The 18747-nt window shown below is 43.2% G+C and overlaps 1 protein-coding gene across 2 annotated transcripts in view; it reads right to left on the reverse strand.

The window, feature by feature from the left end:
* The window catches only part of kcnd3 (potassium voltage-gated channel, Shal-related subfamily, member 3), a 410316-nt gene that overhangs the window by 44451 nt on the left and 347118 nt on the right, over positions 1–18747 (reverse strand). For both annotated transcript variants that reach the window (XM_043716375.1, XM_043716374.1), the window contains exon 3: positions 7227–7389. In XM_043716375.1, the coding sequence (XP_043572310.1) occupies positions 7227–7389 (163 nt within the window). The remainder of the gene's footprint in view (positions 1–7226; positions 7390–18747) is intronic.

Below are 18747 nucleotides of genomic sequence, written 5' to 3' on the forward strand. Positions count from 1 at the left end.
TTGATGAAATTGCAGGGGTATCCGTTTTTGGCGAATACATTGTATAGGTGTTCTTCTTCCTCTATTTGCAGTTCTGGTGTGCTGCAGTGTGTTGTGGCCCTTTTGAACAGTGTCTTGATGCAACTTCTTTTGTGTGTGTTGGGGTGGTTGCTTTCGTAGTTTAGGACTTGGTCTGTGTGTGTGGCTTTCCTGTATACCTTTGTGGTGAATTCTCCGTTCGATGTTCTTTGTACCATCACGTCTAGGAAGGAAGAAAAGGACAGCCAACTCCCATTCCTAACACCAACTTGCCACGAAACGACACGACCAGCTATCCTTAGTAGCCACACACTCAGATGACAAGCAACATGAGTTCGACTGGGACAACACTACTATTATAGGACAAGCCAAACAGAGAACAGCCAGGGAATTCCTAGAGGCATGGCACTCATCCACTGAATCAATCAACGAGCACATCGACCTGGACCCAATATATTGGCCACTGCAGCGGACAGCTGGAACTGACAACCGGAAGTGGCAGAGACAAACCACTATAAATTCCGGAGGAAACATCACAGAACCGCTTCATAGGAGGCTCCCAAGCACTGAGGATGTCACCTAGACAGGGGACGAAACGCCTGCTACACAAATTCCCAGCTCCGCGAACAGAACCACAACTACGAGCACCCGAGCTACAAATCTTCTCCCAAATTAGATTAGATTCCGTACAGTGTGGAAATAGGCCTTTTGGCCCAACCAGCCCTCACTGACCCTTCAAACAGTAACTCACTCAGACCCACTTCCCTCTGACTAATGCACCTAACACTATGGGCAATTTAGCATGGCCAATTCACCTGACCTGCACATCTTTGAACTGTGGGAGGACACTGGAGCATCTGGAGGAAACCCATGCAGACACGGGGAGAATGTGCAAACTCCACACAGACAGGTGCCCGAGGCTGGAATCGAACCTGGAACCCTAGTGCTGTTGGACTGCAGTGTTAATCACTGAGCCACAATGCTACCACTATGTCTATTCTACAGTATAGCTACTGTCTGGGGGCTTGTAGTTTACTCTCACTAGTGTCTCCTTCTCCTTGTTTTTCTAACCTCCATCTACATGGATTCTTTGTCTTCTGATCATAGATCATTTCTTGCCAATGTGCTTATTCCATCCTGTACTAACAAAGTTATCCCACCACCCAATCCTCCATGCCAGTCCTTTTGGAAAGTCAATACCCCCGAATATGACGTTCCCAGCTTTTATCTCCTTGTATCTATGTCTCCAAAATGGCTACATTATCATACCCATTAATTTGCATTTGTGCAGTCAATTCATTTATTTTGCTGTCCATACCACACACCTTCATGTAAAGAGATATTCATCTTGCCTTTTTACCATTTTTATCCCCGTTGGCCTTATTTTGTGCTGTTTTTCTTTTTATACACTTTGTCTATGTGTCACACTATGGGTAACAGGATCGAGATAGCTGCCCTATAATGCTGCCATACCCTCTTGCTTTGTAAACTCATGTTTCCCTTCTGCTGAACTCTCCCTCCGATGTGGAGGTGCCAGTGTTGGACTGGGGTGGACAAAGTCAGAAGTTGCACGACACCAGGTTATAGTCTTCACTGACAAAGGAGCAGCCTCCAAAAGCTTGTGATAACAAATAAACCTGTTGGACCATAACCTGGTGTTGTGTGACTTCTGACTTTGAACTGTCCCCATTTAATCTCTAGTCTTCAATTGCTTGGTACCATGCTGGCTTCAAGTGAAGCCAATCCCAGTGGAGCCACTCCCTTCTCCCCCAGCCCTGGTGCCTGTGGCCAGCCAGCTCAGAGTCAGTCCTTGAACTTAGGAGATTCTAAATCGCCTGTTTATTTTTTCTTCTTTTTTGTAATTTTCTCCCACGCTATCGCCTAACTGTGGTAGTGCTTATATTTTCTCCATGTTGTGTGTGTGCAGGTGTGGGATGCAGTAAAAGGCACAAGGAGTACAAATCTTTATTCAATTTCCACCACCAGGAGGAAAGAAAACACTCAAGTGGCCAGTGACAAGCAGTGCCCTTCACATCAAAGGGCAATGTTACGTGATCAAACAGTGAAGGGGAGGGCAGGGAATAAATCAAAATAGAGTTGGACAGGGAAGTCCCCTGTTTATATCTGTCAGCCAGGGCTCCATGATTGTCTCAGGTTAACAATCCCAATCAAGGATTTCATAGTCAATGGGATCTACCTGGTTCCAATCACTGCAGTTACAAAGCTTTTTGATACATTCGGGGCCAAGAAAAGTGCTACAGATATTTTAGTTAAAAATAACTTGGGACACTAACACTGTGCCAGAAGTTCCCCAAGAAAATTGCAATATGAATGCAAGTCTTTCTTTCTTGAGGAGAAAGCTGAGGTCTTTTGTTAAAAATCGCACAACACCAGGTTATAGTCCAACAGGTTTAATTGGAAGCACACTAGCTTTTGGAGCGTCGCTCCTTCATCAGGAGACTATCACCTGATGAAGGAGCGTCGCTCCGAAAGCTAGTGTGCTTCCAAATAAACCTGTGGGACTATAATCAGGTGTTGTGTGATTTTTAACTTTGTACACCCCAGTCCAACACCGGTATCTCCAAGTCAAGGTCTTTTGTGATTATGAGCTGTCTCTAATAAATCTGATAAGGAATTCAGGAGAGATGCTTTTACCTCGACAGTAGAGGGAATGTGGAGGCCACTGTTGCAGACAATAGCTGAGCTCAATAGCAATTGCATTTCAAGTGAAGCTAATCAATTCTAAGGAAGAAAGGAATAAAGATTATGCTGATAGGTGAGTTGAAGAGAAATGGGAAAGGGGCCTTTGTGGAACATAAGCACTAGCACAGAGTGGTTGGGCTGAATGGTTTGAGCCTGTACTATAAATTCTATGTTTTTTATAAGATGCAGCAGTCTGTGCAATTCTGTCCTGCAGTTCTAGCCTGAATAATGCATTCAAGCCCTTGAACCCACTCCAGGTCTTGAGCACATAATGTCAAGGCAAGGTTGCGAATAATGAGCCAAATTGCTACTTGAATGCACAGGCAAATATAATAAAGTTGTGAATGCCTCCCAATATCTGACTGCAGCAAAGCTCAAATACAAACAGGCAAATAGCGAAAGGTAATATCCAGTGCTGGTGCACTGGCAAACACAAGGGTGAAAATTTACACAAATGCTTGGAATATTACGAGGTTTGAGAAAATAATATTTCATGCAGAAATGTTGTTGGAATATAGCACGCAATGATACAAGCCAATGATGAGGAGAATTAGTTAGTGCAGTGAGTTGTTGTAAATTGAAACGCATTGTTTAAAAGGGTGCCAGAATTAAATTCAATGCCAATTTGGAAAAGATCATTAGAAAAATAGTTGAGATTGCAGTACAGGAATGGAATTTGTTACATCGTTCCTATTGAGGGTTGGCAGCAGACACAGATATATTGAGCAGAATGGATCCCTTCTGTGTTTTCATTTCTATAGTTGCCTGCTTGAGGATATGGACAGCACACAGTGACAGATAAGCTGTAATCAAGTGGAGGGAATGCATTAAAGATCCCCCTAGCCTGACTGGACTTATATGGAATTATATACAAGTTACAGGAAAAGAAATAGGTCATTCAATTCAATTAGTCTATGCAAATATTTCTCCTCCGCATGGACTTCATCCGCTGGTTTTCAAGGAAATTACTGGAAAAGCTCAGTTCTGAGGTAGAATCACGCGATCTTAAATGTTAACTCTGATTTCTCGCCACGGATGCAGTCAGATCTGCTGAACATGTTCAGCAATTTCTGTTTTCGTTTCTGATTTGCAGCATCTGCAGTTCTTTTGTTTTTAAAAGAAGCAGCGAGTTGGATAGTTGATGTTTATATATTTTCACGATGGTTGATAGCTCGTTTTAATTTTTCCAAACTCCATAAATTCGAGAAGATCCCATAGATTGAGCAATGTACAACTCCTTTATTTAAGTTGTTAATTTAAGTTGATTTTATTTAATTTGACCTAATCTAAGTTGTTAGGTTAGTCTAGCATAATTTAAGATAATTTAAACTAATTTGCTAAGTCCAACTATTTGTTGAACGTGGAAAGATCGTTCCGTACCTTTGTGATAGTTTTGGTTTGTTTTGTAGAGTAGTAGGTATTTATTGTTAATGGTTTTGTAACAGAAGATCGCTATACTACCTTTTGTACTTTTATAATTTTATAAAAAATAAAAACATTTTTCAATAAAAGGGAGGGGGAGAGAGAAGCAGAAGCTACAGGTTAGTTAGCTTGACACTTGTCATTGGGAAATGTTAGAAGCTACTGGTAAAGGTTATAGCAGGGCACTGAGATAAGTTGAAGATAATCAGGCAAAGTTAGCATGGTTTTGTGAAAGGGAAGTTAATTTTAACTAATCTGTTGAGGAAATTGCATATGAATTTAAGGGAACTGATGGATATATTGTACTTAGATTTCTAGGAAGGTAATTGATAAAGTGTCACATTAAAAGTTATTGTGGAACGTAAAAGCTCATGGTGTAGGGGCTAGTATATTGAGATGGATAAAAGATTGGCTGACTGACAGGATGTGGAGTGTAGGCTTAAATGGATTTTTGTTTGCGCTAGTGGAAAGAATGGTGTGCCACAGGGATTGGTGCTGCGAGCTCTGCTGTTTACATGTATAACAATTACTTTCATGACAGTAATCATGCTCAGAATGAGAGGAACTTCGGGGGTTCAGACATTTGACGTATATGCTTGACAGAAGAGCCAATGGTGCGAAGCTACCATCTGTGGGAATATGACTGAATGCCTCTAAATAGAATCCCCCAATATCAAGAAACACATCGACCTGGACCCAATATTCCGGCCACTGCAGCGGACAGCTGGAACTGACAACCGGAAGCGGCAGATACAAACCACTATAAATGCCGGAGGAAACAACACAGAAGTGCTTCACAGTAGGCTGCCAAGCACTGGGGATGTCACCTAGACAGGGGACGAAACGTCTGCTACACAAATTCCCAGCTTGGCGAACAGAACCACAACAAGGAGGATACATTGCTCAGTGGACATAATAAGGCCAACAAAATTAATGTAGATAGATTATTGAAGTGGGCAAAAATCTGGCAAATTAAGTATTATGTGGGAAAATGTTAAATTGTCCATTTTGGTAGGAAGAATAAAAAAACAAGCATATTATCTAAAAGGTAAAAGATTACATGGTTCGGAGATGCAGCAGGATACACAAATTCCCAGCTTGGCGAACAGAATCACAACAAGGAGAATACATTGCTCAGTGGACATAATAAGGCCAACAAAATTAATGTAGATAGATTATTGGAGTGGGCAAATATCTGGCAAATGAAGTATTATGTGGGAAAATGTTAAATTGTCCATTTTGGTAGGAAGAATAAAAAAACAAGCATATTATCTAAAAGGTAAAAGATTACATGGTTCGGAGATGCAGCAGGATCTGGGTGTCCATGTGTATTAATCAAAAAAAGTTAGTATGCTGGTACAGCAAGTAATTAGGAAAGTTAGTTGAATGTTATAATTTATTGCAAAAGGGAATTGAAAACAAAAGGAGGCTATCGTACATGGCTCTGATGAGATCTCATCTGGAATACTGTGTACACTATTGATCACCTTATTTAATAAAGAATGTAAATATGTTGGAGGCAGTTCAGCGAATGTTTAAGCGACTTGTATCTGGAATGAGCAGGTTTTGTTATGAGGAAAGTTGGGACAGGCTCAGGTTGTATCCACTGGAGTTTAGAAGAGTTTGAGGCTGCTCACTTGATTGAAGACTCTGAACAGTTCTGACCGGGTGATTGTGGAAAAGATATTTCCTCTAAAGTGGGAATCTACAACCATGTAACAATGAGAGGTCACCCATTCCTAACTGACATGAGGCAGGAAGACAGAAGACTCACACAGAAGGTTGTGAGTCTTTGAAACTCTCTTCCTGCCATTTTGTGGAACACGGCCTTTGAATATTTGTTCAGCAGAAGTGCTCAGATATTTAGCAAGCAATGGGGGAAGAGGTTATCAGGATTAATGTGGATTTGAGGTTCCATCAGATCAACCATAATCCTATGATGGCCTGAAGGCCTAGATCGCCTTTTTTCACTCCTTGATCATATGTTCATCCATAAAGCTCCTTTTTCTCCATATCTAACCATATCACATGTCCTTCTATTCTTTTCTTACTTCCTTCGCTTCCCAATAGACAGTCAGAGAGTCCATCAGCACAAAAACAGACCCTTTAGTCCAACCAGCCCATAATTTCAAATTAAACTCGTCCCACCTGCCTGCTCCTGGCCCACATCCCTCCAATCTTTTCCCATTCATATACTAACACAAATGTCTTTTAAACATTGTAACTATACCTGCATCCATCACTTCCTCTGGGAATTCATTCCACACATGAACCACCCTCTGTGTAAAAAAAAAGCCCCCATGACTATTTTAAATCTTTCTCTTCTCACCTTAAAAATATGCCCCCCCATTTTGAAATTCCCCACCCTAGGGAAAGATACCAACTATTCACCTTATCTATGCCTCAACAATTTTATAAACCTCTATAAGGTCTCCCCTCAACCTCCTACAGTCCTAGCCTATCCAGCCTCTCCTTATTACTCAACTCTCCAGGCCCGGCAACATCTTAGTAGGTCTCTTCTGAACCCACTCTAGTTTAATAATATCCGTTCTATAACAAGGAGACACAGCGCTCCCGAAGAGGCCTCCCCAATGTCCTGTACAACCTCCCACAACTGCTCGTGGTAGCAGGATGGGTTTTCTCACTGACCTCTGAATTCCTTATTGGATTTATAGGAACAATCTTATGCTAATGGGCCTTAGAATCATGGCTGGATTCACAGGTAAGTTGTAACATCTTCTCTACACCTTTCCTATGAAATCCTTCCATTACACTGACAGTGTCTATCAGGCCATGCCCTTTGACTTGATCTGTTTGGAGGATGGAATAGGTTGGAGGGGATGAGTGGCATCCTCCTGTTCCTATGCAGTTTTGTAGATGGTACATAGGTAAGAATTGCACAGAAATATGCACAATGGTGGGCAATTTCTGGCTTGGATTTGGTTTGGCCGTGAGGGTAAGAACGTCCATTGATCTGGTTGTTGTGTGTGGGGGTTGGAGTTGAACTTCTGTCTCGTGATTCTCAGTGCTTTTTAGCCACTCAGAGAATCAGATGCGCAAGAGACTGGGACAGACGGTGTTACCTTTTGTGCCCGTCGCTTGTCTGCTCGCTGGTTCTGATGGTAGATCCTGCTGAAGTTGGAGACAATGACTGGTACAGGCAGAGCAATCACCAGCACACCACTCAACGAACAGATGGAGCCAAAAATCTTCCCAGCGATTGTCTTTGGTACCATGTCACCATAGCTACAGGAGAAAAGAAGATTGCATTAGAGTAGAGAAGCCCACACCAGATGGGGAATAATGGTTCAAGAAGGAAGCTCATTCCTGCATGAGTATATGAACACTCAAATTAGGAACAGAGGTAGGCCATTTGGCCCCTCAAACCTACTGCACCATTCAATCAGATCCTAGCTTATTTGAATTCCACATTCCCATCTATCCTCAATAACTTGCCTAGCTTTGTTTTAAAAGTATTCAATGACCCTGACTCCACAAATCTACCAGGTCAATGAGTTCAAAAGTCATACAGCTCTCTGAGAGAAAAAGAAACATTCTCTTCAGCTCTGTCCTCTGACCAACATCTTGAGGGCAATTAGGGATAGGCAACAAATCCTGGTCTGGCCAGTGACACACGCATCCTGGGAAAGAATGGGAAATATCCCACTTTCTGATCATTTTCCTTGGTCACTTTTAATTATTACATTAGCCCAATTCACAGTATCATCTATTTCCCCAATGTCTGTGTCTCATCCACAAGGTACAAGGCAGGAGTGCAATGGAATACTCTCCACTTATCTGGATGACTGCAGCTCCAACAACACTCAAGAAGTCGGAACGTAGAACAGTACAGCATAGGAACAGGCCCTTCGGCCCATCTGTGTTGACCATGATGGCATTCTAAACTAATCTGATCTGCCTGTAAGCTCAACAGCCAAGTACAGAGAAACCTTTGGGATTGACATCCCATTCATCAGCTCCAACATTCATCCCCTGCACCAGTCATAGGTAGCATGGTGTCCAATGTACATGACGCACAGAAGCAACTTTGTAAGGCAAGGCTTAGCAAAGTTCCTCAGAGTGACGATCACTGACAATCTGTCCTTGACTTCCCATGTCGATATGATGATCAAGAAGGCACAACAATGCCTCTGCTTCCTCAGGCAGCTCAGGAACGTTGGCATGTCCATAAGGACCCTCACCAACTTTTACAGGTGCACCATTGAGAGCAGACTGTCCAGGTGCATAATGGCCTGTTATGGCAACCGCTCTGCCAGGACTGTAAGAAACTGCAGAAGGTGGTTTGCACAGCCCTGACCATTACAGAAACCAACCTCCCAGCCATGGGCTCCATTTACAAGGCTTGCTGCTGTGGAAAGGCTGCCAACATCATCAAAGTCTCCCACCTGCCCTCAACCCTACTCAGGTAATGTTCTTCTACAACCTCTTCCATCAGGCAGAAGATACAGAAGCCTGAACACAAGTACCAGAAAGTTCAGGGACAGTTTCTTCCCAGCTGTTATTAGACTAATTAATGGACTCTCTCACCTCAAATCATGAACTTGCTAATGTTGCTCTCACCTAGTGCACATCCTGTGCAATGTAACCCGTATGCCTCATTTAAGTTTCTTTGATCTGTCATTCTTGCTTACTATGATATGCCTGGACTGCTCATAAACAAAGCTTTTCACTGTACTTCGGTACACATGACAAAAAAATCAATCAATCAATTGGGGATTGGGAACTCAGGTGAGGTGGCCAGACGAAGCTCTGACTGAGTTATAACATCTGTGCTCCCGTGCAAACACATAATTGTTCATAGAATCCCTACAGTGTGGAAGCAGGCCATTTGGCCCATTGATTCCATTCCAACCCTCTGAAGAGCATTCTAGCCAGACCATCCCCTGACTCTGTTCTGATAACCCTGCATTTCCCATGACTAATCCAAACAGCATGGAAACTATGGGCAATTTAGCATGACCAAACCAGCCTAACCTGCACTCTTTGGACTGTGGGAGGAAACTGGAGCCCCCGGAGGAAACCCACGTAGATATAAAAAGAATGTGCAAACTGCACACAGATGGTCATCCGAGGGTGGAATTGAACCCGGGTCCCTGGTACTGTGAGGCAGCAATGCTAACCACTGAACCACCATGCTGTCCCAAAGCAGTGCAGCACAGAATGAGGTCATTTGGCCCCTTCTGTCTGCCCCATTCGAACAGGCTCCTGTTCTCGTAGGTCCCTACCCTACACCACCAATATCCCTACACACACATCCTAACTTGAACCTCATGACCTGTCCTAGTTATTCCTAACCTTACTATGGGCAGCGCTACACTACCCTTGAGTCATGAAAGTGTGTCACCATCACCTTCTCAAGGGCAATTATGGATGGGTAATAAATGCTGGACCAGCCAGCAACAACAATATCCTCAGAATGAAAGAGAAACTTCACATCTCCATTCGGTTTCTGCGTTCTGATTCTACAGGACCCTTTCAAACCTCAGATCTCATCACTTGACTTTCCTTGGAGAAAGTGAGGACTGCAGGTGCTGGAGATCAGAGTTGAGAGTGTGGTGCTGGAAAAGCACAGCAAATCAGGCAGCATCCGAGGAGCAGGAAAATCGATGTTTCGGGCATAAGCCCTTCATCAGGAATGAGGTTTGTGGGCTGGGGATCTGAGAGATAAATGGGAGGGTGGAAGGTAGCTGGGAGTGCGATAGGTAGGTGGAGGTGGGGGTAAAGGTGATAGGTCGGAGGGGAGGGTGGAGAGGATAGGTGGGAAGGAAGATGGACAGGTAGGACAGGTCATGAGGGTGGTGCTGAGTTGGAAGGTTGGAATTGGGGTAAGGGGGGGAGGGAAAATGAGGAAATTGGTGAAGTCCACATTGATGCCCTGGGGTTGACTTTCCTTCGCAGTCTCTGTAAGTTCTATCTATAGTCTCAGGAGCACTTGGTGCTGAGGTTATAGTGGCTTATCAGGAAATACTCAAGAGAAAACAATACTGCATTTGTTTTCTTTTCAAAAGCCCATCAGCTCACATAGCCACTGCAAGCTGCCTCACATATAACTTCATTCCATCAACATGAGTTAGTATTAGATCAGATATTGGCAGTGACAGGTCCCAAAGTCTGTCACTTGGGCAGATATTTGCATTTTTTTCATCTGAATCATTTACCAACATTCAGTTACCAGTGAATAAAATATTCATTATTTTATTGCCTGCAAACCACTCCTAGCTATTTGTTTATTCTGTGTAGAAACTTCCAGAACCCCTCGATTAGATTCCAACCTGCAACTTCTTCATTTATGTAAGTCTCGCTCTCTGCTGCTATTGCTGCCTGGAATCTAATCTCTTCCTGTTTTGCTTTTATCCCATGATGATGGGCAGCCTGCAGATACTGCTAAGATTCTGAGTGACAGGATTAAATGATGACAGCTGCAATCCCTGTCACTGTCTCTCATCATCTTTTCTGATATTTGGGGATCACGCATGGTCAGGACCTGTCATTTAAGTTTGGTTTCAGGTCAAAGGATGCTTACTGACTGATGTTTGAAGCCCCCTCACTTAGCAATTTACAATTCCTTGCTTTTTAAAGTGAGTGAATCCAGCACTGAGAAGCCCTGTAGGTGTTTCAGGGGGTTTGTGTGTGCATGCTTCATTTCAATATGTCAAAAACATTTTACTCAGCTGTTTCCACCACCAACATAAGCCCCCAACCCAAACTCTGCAATTCATTTTGTAATTCTAAGTTTCTTAGACTACACTGTATCACCACTTTAGATGTTTCTGAGAGTTTTTTATTCATTCACTCGTGGGACTTAGATGTCGCTGGCTGGTCAGCATTTATTACCCATCCCTGTATGCCTTTGAACCGAGTGGCTTGCTAGGCCATTTCAGAGGGCAGTTAAGACTCAACCACATTGCTGTGGGTCTGGAGTCACATCTAGGCTAGACCAGGTAAAGATGGCAGATTTCCTTCACTGAAGGACATTAGTGAACCAGATTTTTTTTTTGACAACATTTTCATGGTCATCATTAGACTTGTATTTCCAGATTATCATTGAATTCAAATCCCACCATCTCCCATGATGGGATTTGAACCTGCATCCACAGGATTCAAGCTGAGTTTCCAAATGAATAGCCTAGTGGTATTATTGCTAGACTATCACCTCCCCAACATTGGGCCAATTCTGATTCTAAATGCATTGGAAACTCTGTTTCTGAACATCAGTCATATTTCTGTTGCACTTCTCCTGCAACTTAGACCTTTTATGTTCTCTGATTGTCGAACTTTTTGATTTCACGTATTAGCCTGCATTTATGGTTCATATAGTTCAAAATTCTAAGGTGCTTCACAGAAGTGGTACCAGGGAGAATTTGACACCAAGTTTTATGAGGGTATTTTGAATCAGTTTATCAAGATAGGGTTTAATAGCCATCTACAAGCCACTGAGGTATGTTGCAGTTCATCTGTGTCCTCGATGGTTATGTGTTAGGGTCTCTGTTAGAAGGTTGGAACTAATGCAGCTCAAAACAAAGAGCTCTCCTTGGAGAGAGAAAGGCCAAGAGGACATCTGACAGAGGTTTCCAAAATCAGGAGCAGGCTGAATTGTGTAGATAAGGAGGGATGCTTTCTCAAAGGAAGAAGAATGAGAGGGTATAGATTTGAAGTTATTTGCAAAAGAGCAAAGGGAGATATAGGATAAATTATTTTTATTGAGCAAATTGATAGGGAATGGAGTACACGGTCTTGAAAAATGGTGGAGGCAGGTTCAATTGAGGGCATTGGATATTTATCTGGATAAAAATAATGTGGAAGGGTATGGGGAGAAAGCAAGAGATTGGCACCAAGCTCATTCAATGAACTGGTGAAAGCATGATGGGTTGAATGGCCTTTTCTTGCATGGCCAGACTCCTTGGATAGAAACGGTGCCCTGGGATATGGGGAAAGCACAGGAGATTACCACCAGGTAATAGAATTGGGAAAATGGGCTGAATGGTCTCCACCTATGCAAGAACGAGTCTGTGATGTCATTGTATCTATGTTGTTAATAAATAATGTTTGAGAAGGCCTTGACATTTGACTGGAGCTCATATGAAGAACAAGGACAACCATACACTGAAACACATCTGACCAAAAGCTTCAGTCAAAAAAGTAGGTTTTAACAGGGACTTAGACAATGAAATGGCAGCACAGTGGTTCAATGGCTAGCACTGCTGCCTTACACCACTAGGGACTCGGGTTTGATCCCACCCTTGGGCAATTAGCTCTGTGGAATTTGGATGTTTTCCCTGTGTCTGTGTGGGTTTCCTTTAGGTACTCCAGTTTCCTCTCACACACTAAAGATTTGCAGGTTAGGTTGATTGGCCATGGGAAATATAGGGTTACAGGGATACTGTAAGAGGTGGGTCTGGGTGGAATGCTCTTCAGAGGGTTGGTGTGGACTTGATGGGCCAAATGGCCCACTGTATAGATGCTATGAAAGTAGCAAAGCAAAGAGTAAAGGTTTAGGAAGGGGGTATCAGACCTTAAGTGAGGACTTTGCAGAAGAAGACACAACTGCCGATGGTGGAGATATCTTCCATCATCTTTGTTTACCCCAACAGGGTACAGTTCTCCTGGTGATCAAACTGCCAAACATCTTCGCAGGCCACTATCTGTGTCTATGTGTCAATCACCAATGTCTGTTCTTTATTTCCCTCCAAGCCAAGGGAGACTGAAGAATGACAGGAGCCAGGTCTATTTCTCTTTCTGCCCCATGTGTATCTTCATCGCCTCTGTCCTGGGTGAGGATGTCTCAGCTCTTTTGGATGCATTAGAGAATGCTGTCAGTCTTTTACTCTTCAAAGTCATGGTAGTGTTGGACCAGCCTTCCCCCTGATTTTGGAATAAGATTAATTCAGGTTTGGTACAAAGGGCCAAATACTGGAGTTTCTCAAAATAGATTAATCTCCAGAGCGTTCCAAACAAAAATTGGCAGCATCAAATAAATTGTACTTTTCCATTTCTGTGGTTATATAAAATGATTGTTTGATGGCAACTGGGGATGGGAGGAGTGGTATAATAGAATCCCTACAGTGTGGAAGCAGGCCATTTAGCCCATTGATTTGACACTGTCCCTCTGAAAAGCAGCACACCCAGACCCAGACCCCCTCCTTGCCCTGTAACCCTGCATTTCCCATGGCCATTCCATCTGACCTGCACATGTGCGGACTGTGGGAGGAAACTGGAGCTCCCAGAGGAAACCCACACAGACACATGGAGAATGTACAAACTCCACACAGACAGTCACCTGAGGGTGGAATTGAACCCTGGTTGTAACCACTGAGCCACTGTGCTATCCTAACACTGTTACACTATCAAGATTAACCCTATCAGATGACAAAACATTGTTATTCATTTACAGGTTATAACTATCGCTGGCAACACCCATATTTATTGCCCTTGAAGTGAATGGTTTGCTCAGCCAGTCAGAGGGCAGTTAAGAGGAAACCCGTTGCTGTAGGTCTGGAGTCACATGTAGGCCAGGCCAAGTAAAGTTGGCAGATTTCCTTCCCTAAAGGGCATTCATGAACTGGAAACAGAAACAGAAATTGCTGGAGAAACTCAGCAGATCTGACAGCATCCGTGGAGAGAAAGCACAGTTAACTCTTTGGATCCAGTGACCCTTCTGCAGAACCAGATGGGTTTTTATTGACAATTTGGAATTTTCATGGGCATTATTACCCTTGCTAACTTTTTAATTCCAGCTTTTTTAAAAATTGAGTTTAATTTTCCTAATGCTCCTCCAGTGGGATTCAAACTGACTGCTCCAGATCATTTGTCCAGACCTTGGGGTTACACATCTACTACATAACCATTTAGGTTACCATCCTTGTATCATTGGTTGAGGATAGGCTATGGTACCAAGCTGATACGCCAATGGCAGGAGTGTTTGAAGATGGGGGCGGGTTGGGGGCAGAAGGTCATATGATGTCAACTCTGAGAATACAGTCAATGAGAGTTCACAACCCAGCCCTCCATACTGGCTTCACTGTGCCAGAGGAAGTAAGAGAGATTTCTTCCTAAAGACCAATTCATAATTCTCCAAGGCTCTTTATACAGCACCTTCCAAATCCAAGACCTCTCTCATCTGAAAGGACAAGGGCAGCAGATACATGGGAACATCACCCACTGCAAGTTTCTCTCTGACCCACTCACCACCCTGACTTAGAAATATATCACTGTTCCTTCACTGTCGCTGGGTCACAATCTTGGAATTCCCTCCCTAAGGGCATTGTGGGTCTACCCACAGCACATGAAATGCAGCAGTTCAAGAGGGCAGCTCACTCCCACCTTCTAAAGGGGCAACTAGGGACAGATAATAAATGCTGCCTCAGCCATTAATGCCTCTGAACATAAAACAATGAGTGAGGTTGTAGGATTTACCTCCAGTGTCGATGGTTGAGACATGAGCTATATCAATACCAAGAGATTAGCTGGGACAATTGAATGAATCACAAAATTGCTAATTGTTATACCACTGAAGAAAGCCATTCAGCTCATCGTGCCTGAATTGTCTCTTCAAATATGCGTCATTAGTTAGTATCAATCCCCTGTTCCCCCAAACCCTTGTTCAGTGTCTCCGCCCAAATAATCGTCCAATTCCCTCTTGATTGCCTCACTTGAATTTTACTTAAGCACATTTCCAAGCACTGAAGGAAATAGGCGAGGTGACTGTGATTAGGAGTAATTGCCTGATGGAGACTAAGTGCGAGTACGAATTTTCCTCCCAGTAGCATAGTCTAAAGCCTTCCCCAGTTTTTGGTAGTATTAACCCTGCTGACAATTTATAGAATAAAACTTTTGCAAAGCTCCTCCCTGACTCTGTACCACACCCAAGCAAATGTTCAGCAACCAAAGTTAACCATAAATCACCAGGAAATGTACTTAAACTAACTCCTTACTCACCCGCCTTTCTCAAATTCCTCAGAAATACAGTGATGTAGAGGCACTGGTTGGTAACACAGTGAACCAGACTAATAATCCTGGGAACACGGGTTTGAATCCCATCATGGTAACTGGGGGAACTTAAATTCAATTTATTAATTTGGAATTAAAAACTTTCAAGGGATTGTTCTGAGAACCCATCTGGTTTATCACTTTCAGGGACGGAAATCTGCTATCCTTACCCAGTGTGCCTACATGTGACTCCAGACCCAATGTGATGGAGCTGACTCTTAACTACCCTCTGGAATGGCTGAGCAAGCCACTCAGTTCAAGGGCAATTAAGATCGGGCAACAAAGCTAGCCTTATTGGTGACACCCACATTCTGTGAGTGAATGGACAAATGGAAGATTGGGTCCCTTTAAGTAGCTATAAGTGCCACTGTTTTCCCTCCCTGCGTTTAGGACTGTTGATTACTGTTCTCAGTGATATCATCATCCATTACCTCTCAGTGACATGTAGGGCGGGTAAGGGAGGCAGTGGAGGTTGGTACAGGAGGAGAGTTTTCTCTGGGAATTATGATAACAATCTCACTATCAACTTGTTCTGCCGAAGTTGAAGCCTCTGACGGAGTGACGAGGCTGAGATTGTTGTCCTTTAGCAGACAGCATTATCTGTACAATCTGACAATATCTCTTTGTGCCGGTATCAGACAATTCCTCTGACAGTTCTGGATACAGTGGGATTCAGAAAATGCATTTCTCCATCACTTCTGCTTTTATTCCATGGACTACTACAGTGCCAGGATTCAGAGTCGTTTCTGGGTGCCGTTTGGTCTATAGTCCTGAACACACAACACTTGGACAGCGAGGGGAGGGTGGAATGGTGTGGAGGGCAGGTTTGACCACTAGCCGCAGTGTTGGCAAAGTGACCATGTCACCTCTTTTCAGGGAAACTTGCCGTGTCTACACTCAGGCACTTAATTGGACAGCAGTGGGGCCTTCTCACAGCACTGAGGATCCTGGGATTGGACCTCTCCTCCTCTGAGTACTGGCGGCCAATCAGAGACAGCTCAGATCAAGGAGGGAACCAGGAATAAGACATTGATGGCCGCAGGGCTGATGGGGGACAGGAGGACCAAGTGATATTGAAGGCAGTGGTAGGGAAAGTCTATGCCCAGGCTCTCAGTGCTGGGTCCCTCGATCAGGCATTGAGTGCTGCATCATTGGAGGGGCTGTCATTTGGAGGAAACTGAGGCCCAGCACTGCCTCTTTCGTAAAATCTACCACAGCATTATTTAGGAAAGGTTAGGGGAATTTTCCCAAATGCCCTGGTCAACATTTAGCTTTTAATGAACCCTTCAATGCACATCAGTTTATCTGGTCATGATCAAAGAGCTAATTGTGGGATCTTGCCATGCACAAATGATCTCAAACTCACAACACAGTGTCCAACACTGGATGTGATTTGAATGCATTTGCTCAATAATCCTGAGAGTTTAAAGAATTATGCTGATAACAAATTTATTATTGTCAATCGGTCTAGCAGTGTGGAGCATCTACACGTACTGGAAGCTACTTATATTAATGCACAGGGCCCTGGTGTTCACAAACAGAATGAATGGCTATTCACACTGTGCTGCTTTAACTCAGTAGAATAGGTGACAGATATTCACTGATACATTTCTCATGGCATAACTTAAGCAACCAACTTCGACTGCCCTGGTTTAAGATTTAAACAAAAGCTTAGCACTTAACTGTCAGTCATCATTGACTGGTGCGATCTCCATGGTAATGCGTCTACTAATCAAAATCCACTCTCCAATCAGTCAACACTCTCCTGTTTTTCAGTATGTATGCATTCTCTGCGACATTAGTTTTTCTTGCAAATAGTGCTGATGTTTGCGAGGTGAAAAGCTTTGATAAAGTAAAGTAATTGTGGTTGACCTGAGGCTAGATAAATGCATGCCTTTCTTCAGTCGCTGGCATATTTCCCATTGCTTTCCTCTGGACAGGAGGAGATCAGAATATGACAAGTGGAGGTGGTAATGACTGTTATTGGGGGAGGGGGTGCTGTTGAAGTGTGAGAAAGGTCTAATTTGGATGTTGCCATGTTTGGATAGTGTTCAATCTGCTACGATGCTCCAGGTATGTCTACATCTGTTTAGGTGTTACTTTTTCTGTATTTATTTGGAGCTATTTTGACTGTGATGGTTCGGCAGTCTGTTAGTTTGTTAATCCCTGAGTTGCAGGGACTGATCTTGCAGAGACATCCCAGCAGTTAAACTTCTCCCTCAGCTGATTCACCATTACTCATGGTGGATACGCTGCGAGTCATTGAAATGAGACATTTCTTTCTGAAATGTCTTTACAAATAGCAACTGTAAGAATGAACTTCAACTCACCAACGCTACACAGGGTGGAGGTTGATATGTCAAACATAACTGATAAATGCAAGAAAACAGAGAACAGACATTCCCTGGTAACCTGCACAAAATGAAACTTACATGAATTATAATTGCTGGAAAAGCTCAGCAGTTTTGAGTGGCACGGTGGCTCAGTGGTTAGCACTGCTGCTTCACTACACCCAAGGTCCCAGGTTAGATTCCAGCCTCGGGTGACTGTCTGTGTGGGGTTTGCACATTCTCCCTGTGTCTGTGTGGGTTTCCTCCCGCAGGCCAGGTGAATTGCCCATGCTAAATTGCCCACAGTGTTAGGTGAATTAGTCAGAGGGAGATGGGTCTGTGCGGGATACTCTTTGGAGGGTTGATGTGGACTGGGTGGGCCAAAGGGCCTGTTTCCACAATGTAGGGAATCTAATCATCTGGGGAGAGAAATCAGAGATAACTGAAAGTTCTGAGGAATGGTCACTCGAGCTGAAACGTTAACTCTGATTTCACTCCCCAGTTGCTGCCAGACCTGCTGAGCATTTCCAGCAATTTCTGTTTTTGTTTCTTTTTTTACAGCACCTGTAGTTCTTTTGGTTTTTACTCACCTTAATCGTATTTTTTTAAAATGTTGAGATGATCGTACATTAACATTTTAAAATTGTTTTACGTATTTATTTACTGAAATTATATAAAGATAGCATTTTTGTTTCTTTGATAATGCAGAAAGAAAAGCATTTTAAGTCAAGTGGTTTTCGTAATGCAGTGGTCTAAATTAAAGTTCTATCTCTGACCAGATGCTGCTGTCAAAACAGCTAGGGTCTCAGATTGATCTCTGTGATTGATAAACACAGAATCACAGCAGTATAATGGCACAAAGCCCATTGTACCTGATCTAGTTTGTTAACCAGGTGACATACCCAGTGCTAATCTTCTGCTTTTTCCCTATATTCTTGCAGACTACTTCTATCCAAATAAACATGCAATATCCTCTTGAGTGTCTCAGTTGAACCTGATTTCCAGGCAGCGCATTCCAGACCCTAAGTATTCACTGAGTGAGAAAGTTTATCCTCAAATCACCCTTATTTCTTTTTTAAATCACTTTAAATCCATGCCCTTTTATTCTGGTTCCTTTTACAAGAGGGTTACGGTGGCACGGTGGTTCAGTGGTTAGCACTACTGCCTCACAGCACAAGGGACCCCGGTTCATTCCCACCTTGGGTGACTGTGTGTGTGTGTGGGTGTGTGGTGTTTGCACATTCTCCTTGTGTCTGCGTGGTTTCCT

This window comes from Chiloscyllium plagiosum, chromosome 26 (genome assembly GCF_004010195.1).
Source record: "Chiloscyllium plagiosum isolate BGI_BamShark_2017 chromosome 26, ASM401019v2, whole genome shotgun sequence".
In the NCBI taxonomy this organism is placed as follows: Eukaryota; Metazoa; Chordata; class Chondrichthyes; order Orectolobiformes; family Hemiscylliidae; genus Chiloscyllium; species Chiloscyllium plagiosum.